At 49.2% G+C, this 7,177-nt stretch overlaps 1 protein-coding gene across 1 annotated transcript; it reads left to right on the top strand.

Annotated features, from left to right (window-relative positions):
• Nucleotides 1–405: 405 nt before the first annotated feature.
• On the top strand, nt 406–7,164 carry LOC103769423 (glycine--tRNA ligase; the record flags this gene model as incomplete). The annotated part of the gene is made up of 6 exons (XM_008936621.1): nt 406–513; nt 1,449–1,594; nt 3,224–3,309; nt 4,761–4,870; nt 6,207–6,300; nt 6,974–7,164. Coding segments are annotated over 6 exons (735 nt in total), but the record flags the coding sequence as incomplete, so codon positions are not given.
• Nucleotides 7,165–7,177: the final 13 nt, after the last annotated feature.

Genomic DNA, 7,177 nt, shown 5'->3' with positions numbered 1-7,177 from the left:
CCTGGCTCCAGCCTCCTTTCCGTCATTGCAGAGAGCCAGATACACGTTGGAATGGTTAAAGAAGTGCCTCCCTTGCATGTGATCTGTGTCATGCTAGCTCTTAAGCCAGGCTTTGGGCCACTGTGGCCTGCTGTCTGTTGCCTGTGCTGTGTTGTGCCAAGCCATGTGGAAGGCCTGGCCCTGAAGGCAGCACTGGTTGGACAACTGATCCTGTCCTCTGGAAACAAAAGGAGCCCTTCCCATGGAGGGGCAGCGTGGGAGGGCTGCTGGTTGTCACAGAGCTAATGCCTCTGAAAGGAGAAAAAAGTCGTGGGAGCAGGGAAGGCTTAGGGGTGAATAAACAGATTTGATGGTCAAGTGGAGAAAAAAGTGAGTTGTTGAAAGCTTCCACTTCTGTTTCCCCAGGGTTGGATCGAGATCGTCGGCTGCGCTGATCGCTCCTGCTACGACCTCTCCTGCCACGCCCGTGCCACCAAAGTTCCTCTCATAGCTGAGAAGCCTCTCAAAGAACCTATATCCTTTCAGAGGAAACCAGATTCTCTTGAAGTGAAAAGGGATTTGACAGCAAGATGTCTTGGAGAGCTCCCCAGCTCTAAGTTCCATCTGTAGATTTAACAGGGAAACCTAGAGGTACAGACCAGCATGAGTTAGGGAAGTGACCTGCAGAGAGCTGAGCATGTGGGTGGTGTTGCTGAGGTGGGCAAAGGGGTGTAACTGTTGTGCTTAGTTTCTCCTAGCTTAACTCAAGGGTGTGTTTTGTCTGTGAGGCCTGAGTTAAGTAGTAATGTGGGGTTACTATCCCAGGTTACTCCACATCATTCCATGGTTCTGCTGCTAGCTGTACTTTGAAAAAACAAAACCAAAAAAACACCCAACCAAAAAAATCCCCCCCCCCAAAAAACCAAAATAACTTGTAGTCTTTCAAAAGATTAAAGGTCTTTGTGGCCTGACTTCAGTATTTTTGATCATTCGAAAAGAAGAGTCATAGAATGACAGAATGGTTTGGGTTGGAAGGGACCTTAAAGATCTAGTTCCAACCCCCCTGCTATGGCAGGGGCACCTCCCACTAGACCAGGTTGCTCAAAGCCCCATCCAGCCTGGACTTGAAGACTTCTAGGGAGGAGGCATCCACACTTTCCCTGGGCAGCCTCTTCCAGTGTCTCACCACCCTCACAGTGAAGTTCTTCCTTATATCTAATCCAAATCTGTACTCTGTCAGTTTAAAACCATCACCCCTCATCCTATCACTACACTCTGATAAATGGCCCCTCCCCATCTTTTCTGCAGGCCTCCTTTAAGTACTGAAAGGCTTTTATAAATTCTCCTGGGGTGAAGTCCTTTCATCCAGTAGCAGAGGAGGTTTCTTTGTGTGGTGTAGCAGTTGGTTTTGATGTAGCAAAAGAACCAGGCCCTGCTTTCTGTCCTCAGACTCCTTAACTGCCTCGTACAGAACAGTCAACATTGTTCAGTTTGAGGCAAATAAGGGAGCCATTGGCAAAGCTTACAAGAAGGATGCCAAGGTGGTGATGGAATACCTTTCCCTGTGTGATGAGTGTTACATCACTGAGATGGAGCAGCTGCTCAACGAGAAGGGGTGAGCTGGGGGGTGTGGTACCCTTCTCTGACACCTCTGGTGGGAGTTCCCAAAGTGCTGCTGGCTTAGAGCCACCTGAAGCCAGCTCCCTCTGAGGATGGGTCATCTAAAATGTTGTGGCCTTCTGCCAAGTCATTGCTGGTCATCCATCAACATTTCCCTTGATGTGCACTTCAGTGTGTGACCTTGGTGTTCAAATACTGTATTTGTGTAGGAATGAGGTTCTGGCTTGGGTGGGATCATGCCAGAAGAGACACCTCAGTGAAATGGGAAGTGTTTACCAGCTTCCCTACTCTGGCTTGAGAGATGACAGGGGCTGGTGAACAGGTTTGAACTTTATGTAAAAATTAATCAAATAATCCTGTGAGTGATGGAACAAAATGGTTAAATGAGAACCAAATCTTGTGTGAGTATCCTCCAGCACTTAGTGATGTGCTTTAGGACCTGTTACAGCCTTCAGCTTCTTGGGGCAGGAATTGGGATGTTTTTCCTCAGGCTGCCTGCCTGTGTTCTGACACATGCAGGGGCTGGAAATAGGAGAGGCCTTGACAGTTGTCACATCTGGCTAAAGCAGGCCAACAGCTGGATGTGTTATGAGAAGGCTAATGGGGTGATGATCAAAATAAACCTCATTTCCTGCTTGAAATGATTCAGGGTGTAGGATCAAAGAATACATTCTAGGGTAACATTGACTGTTTCTTTTCAGTTGAGTTAAGATTGGTTTTTTATATTTCTGAGAATGTGTAAGCATAGAAAAACCAGTAACACTTGAGATGGGGACAGAGACCATTGCAGGATGTGTACACACATGAAGAACAGAAGAAAGTTAATTTAATTCTTCCAGAATCCCACTGCTTGTCTGTTGAATCATTTCACACTTCATAAACATGTTGGGTTTTGTATTACACTGCTCTGGAAGCTTCAGCAAGGAAGGGCACCATTGCTGAGGACACCCTGGCTGTTAGACCTGCCTTTCATATGCCCAGGTTTGTGCAGTGCTGTGACGTGAAGCACTCGAGTTTACAGCAGCAATTTCCTGTGAGGATGCTGCATCATCATCATCATCATCATAGACATTGCAAGTGAGAGAGGTCAATGCAACCTCAGTTCTTGGCAAGGAGTCTGTGCTCATGGCAAGTTAGCAAGGAGTAAGAGTAGTTAAAGGAGCATAATATCAGAAGCTTTAGAAATAATCAGTGAAATGGCTGTGCTGTGCCCTCCCCTTTGTTTGGGGTCTCTGGAAATGGGCAGGACCATCTGAGACAGGTCAGTTTTGGGGACAAGTCTGAGCACTCAGCACAACGTACAGTCTGCAGCAGGTGCTTGTTTCGTGCCCCTTTCTTTTGGTCTACATGCTTCACCCTGAGATTTCTTCCATTTCCTAATTGAGTTTGCTTCAGGCTCTTCACCACAACTAAGTTCATTGTGATAATGGCTGCTTTCAATGCAGAGGTAGTAATTTTATCATTAACATAAATTTCTTTTGATGGGTATGCCACGTTCCTTTGATCTCTGGGCTTTGCCTTGGCTTCTGTCATCCCACTCTTAAAGTCAACCAGCCAATGCAATTAAGGAAACATAACTTGCTTGTTTGTTGCTGTTTTTAAATGACTTCTTTTTCCTTTGCAGGGAATTCACTGTTGAAACTGAAGGGAAAACTTTTAAATTAACAAAGGACATGGTTACTGTGAAGAGATTTCAGAAAACATTGCATGGTAAATGTGTCTTTGTTGTTTTGGTCATCAAAAATAAGAGGCAGAGCAGGATACACGTTGAAAATGAGCTTTATTAGTTGTGTTGTCCTGTTAGTATTGTACAGTGACACAGGAAAAATGCCAAATGTCCTGTCAGTGCCATTCCTTGACATCTGGCAATTTAAGAGAGCTGGAGAACTTTCACACAGCAGTGGGATTGCAGTCACCACTGATGCAGGCCTGCCTGCTTCTCTCCTGCTCTGTCCAGCAACCCATTTAATAGACTTTGGGTGGCATAGTCTAGTCATGTTCCTTCAGCTGCATATTCTGGGATTTTTAAGGTCCCACAGTGCTAAGAACCAGCTGCTGTAGTGATAGAGGAGCTGGGGAGGGTGCACCAGCTTTGGGAGCTTTCATCTTCCAGTCCTTAGCAGTGCAGCAGATAGGTTGTGGCAGTCTGTTGGTAGGGCTCTGGTAAGATCTTTGTGCTCAGAGCTCTTGTTGTCACTCTGCTGCCTGGAGTCAAGTCTTCCAGCATCTGCCAGCTCACCAGGCTCCCATCCTGACCAGACTCTTTAAGCTGACAAGTCCAGTCAGTCCTCTGGTAGTCAATAATCACATCAGCTTTGGTCAGCAACTGCATCTCCACAGAGCTTTTATCCTGATGTGGGAGATGAGGCTAGGAGGTAATTTTCCAAAATGTGTGGATTTGTGTCCTCAAAGAAGTCTGGAAGGAGCTCAGTGCATCCTTTGGAAGGTGAAGTCCCACCCTGGGCTGGGTACCAAACTGGATTGGCTCCCTAGGCACATTAGGGTGGGAGATGTGAGGCAGGGTGCAGTGCTGCAGAGCTGGATGCTGCCCTTGGTTCTCAAAAGCAGCTGATGCCTACAAGACTTGGTTCTTCCCCAGTTGCTGTCTGGGCTTTTTCTAGAAAGCTGCACTGAGTGAGGCAGCTGTCCACTGAGCTCCTTCCAGACACAGGGGAGGAGGATGGTGAGGCTGAAGAGGGCCAGGGGTTGAGTTTTGTTTACCCTGCCATTGTCCAGGCAGTTTAACTGCTCGTGTGTTCCCTGGCACAGTTTTAGTCTGTGCCAAATAAAGCTCTCCCAGACAATGCCTGGACGTGGTTTGTGGCTTGGTGTGGCGCAGGAACTGTTCCCAGTGAGCAGTTTGGATGAGGCTTTGCTGCTGTGGAGTGGAAGAGGGTTTATTTGCATGGATGCAGTTTGCTCTTAGGGGCAGAGCAGGGGCCCTGACTTGTTTCCAGCCTGAATACATTCTGTACTTGGGTTAGGTCCAACTCTCTACCTCAGCTGTTTGTCTTGAGAGCAGAAGTGTTTCACTTTTCATTTCCATGCGTTCAGCTACGTGTAGCCAGAACTCCTGAGCAGAAAGGCAGCTTCCATAAACACATCTTTTTTTTTTGTGTATGAATTTTTGTGATGGTGACGTGGGTTCTTTTGTGTGGCAGTGGAAGAAATCATCCCCAACGTGATCGAGCCCTCCTTTGGCATTGGGAGGATCATGTACACGGTGTTCGAGCACACCTTCCACATCCGCGAGGGGGACGAGCAGAGAACGGTGAGCTTCCCTGGGGCTGGGCCTCTCCTTCAGCCACCTGCAAGCATTTGCCTTGCCCTAAAAACCCAGGGAAGGACTAACACAAGGCTGCACGACCCCCAGGAGAGGTGGGGAAACCCAGGTGGGCTCTCAAACTGCTGCTTTTGCCGGCACACGTAACACGTGCACTGAGCCTTCTGGGGCTCTGCCTGCATGGGGTTCCTGCTGTGTTACTGCAGGAGGGGAGGAATTCCTCCTCCTGGATCACCCTTGGCAATGACCCCATCACTCAGAGAAAGGTGTCCCTTCAGTGCTTTATGTCCTCTCTCTCCCCTGCTTTCCCTGGAATGAGTTCTGTGCAGCAAGATGGACCACAGACTGTTTCCTCAGTCCCCCGGGAGATTCAGCTTCCTCTGATTCTAAATATCCCTCAAATTTTGGTCTGAAACTGTGCCATAGCCAGGGCTGGAGGACAGTGTGTGTGACACAGAGCACCAGCCTGGGCCAGCCAGTGCCCAAGCTGGGATGCTCTACACTGTTGCTGGTGGCCCATGGGAAGCTGGCTGTGCACTTGATGCTGGTTCCTCTTGGTTGTTTCTGGCTGCTAGAATGTGCTCATAGAAAAAAAATAACATCACTCCATAGTGTCTCTGGCTGCCACAGGATGTGATCCAGATATGGGGGCTGGGAAACAGGATTCAGGAGCTCAAATTTAGGACACAGTTGACTTCCAATCACAAACTGCTCATGAAGTCAAAAACGTTGGACCTGCCTTTTTTTTGTGGTACCCATTAACTTTCTGTGCAGCCTGAGCTGCTCTGTGTTGTGCTGCACCTCAGTGGCATTACTTTTGTACCTTGCTGATTGCCAGGAAATATCTTTCCCCCTTTTTTGGCTTATTTTTCTTTTCTGAGGGTGTCTGTGGAGGGTTCTGTGAATCTGAGCTGCCTGTACTCTGTGTGCATGGAGTCCCTGTGGGAATCAGGGTGAGAGGATTGTGAACTATTCCATTTAGTCTATGCAAAAGACTGAGCCTCCTGTGAAGACCTCTCTGCCCTTCATTACTCTGTAATTCAGATCAAGCTCACCCTCTTCAGTGAGGGCTCTAGCAGACCTCTTTTAATTGGGAGGTGACGTTTGGCTGTCAGGAGGGAAGAGGGAAGGCAGATGGAGAAAATCTTGCTGCAGCAGTGTGAGGTGTTGCTACTGGCACCTTGAGTGTCTTAGAGAAGGCCAGCGACTCCCCTGGAACAGTCACCCTGCCTCCAGCCTCAGCCAGAGCTTATTCTCACCTTCTAAGACTCTGGCCTACCTGTTTAATGTGTATTTATTTGTGCTTTTTCCTTTTTTTCCCTAGTTCTTCAGCTTCCCAGCTCTTGTAGCACCGTACAAGTGCTCCGTTCTTCCTCTAAGCCAGAATCAGGAGTTCATGCCTTTTGTCAAGGAGTTGTGTAAGTGTGTTAAACCCCGTGGGCCTGGTGGGGATGTGCCCTGGGAAGAGTTTTCCTCCTCAGTGCTATGGGGAGAAACCAGCACTGGGATCACATGTGCAGAGGGAGAGCCATCAAACTGGTTTGGGAATCTACCAAACTCCTCAGCCTAGCCTCAAAAACCCCAACTCCCTGCCCTTCCCTGTGTTGGTTTGCACTGCAGAAGACATTTCTATTTCTTTTCCTTCTCTGTCAAAAATAACTCTCCTACTGCTTAGGAGAAGCTGTCAGGAGCAACACGGTTTTGGAGGTTTTTAGAGACTTTTTTTGAATCTAGTTCTTTTCTTCACTCTTGTTGGCCAGCTCATTTCTTGACTCAATCCCAGAGCTGCCGAGCCTCCACGCGTTGTCTCAGAACACCCACTGGCACCATCTGAGAGTGAGTGCCTGGAGGCTGCATGTCACACAGTGCCTTTTGCTGTCCCCTTTGGTTCTGCCCGGGCCCTCTGCATGGCCCTGGACACCTGCAAGGCTTGGAGCTGGAGCAGTTGTGGGGCTCTGGGGTGAGAGTTGGTGTGATCTGCTGGGTGGGGGCTGCTGGCGTTGGCAGGACTGGAGCGTTGGATCTGCTGTCAGAGAGAGAAGAGCAGGTGCCACGTCCCGGTGACCCCCCTCCCTCCCTCTCTGCTCGCAGCCGAGGCGCTCACCAGGAACGGGATCTCTCACAAGGTGGACGACTCCTCGGGCTCCATCGGGCGGCGCTACGCCAGGACCGACGAGGTCGGCGTGGCCTTCGGCATCACCATCGACTTCGACACGGTGAACAGGACGCCCCACAGCGCCACCCTGCGCGACCGCGACTCCATGCGGCAGATCCGCGCCGAGGTGAGGGGGAGGC

Source organism: Merops nubicus, unplaced genomic scaffold, assembly GCF_000691845.1.
Source record: "Merops nubicus isolate BGI_N331 unplaced genomic scaffold, ASM69184v1 scaffold19913, whole genome shotgun sequence".
NCBI classification, from domain to species: Eukaryota; Metazoa; Chordata; class Aves; order Coraciiformes; family Meropidae; genus Merops; species Merops nubicus.
Note: the sequence above shows the minus strand (reverse complement) of the source record. Positions and strands in the feature narration are given on the sequence as shown.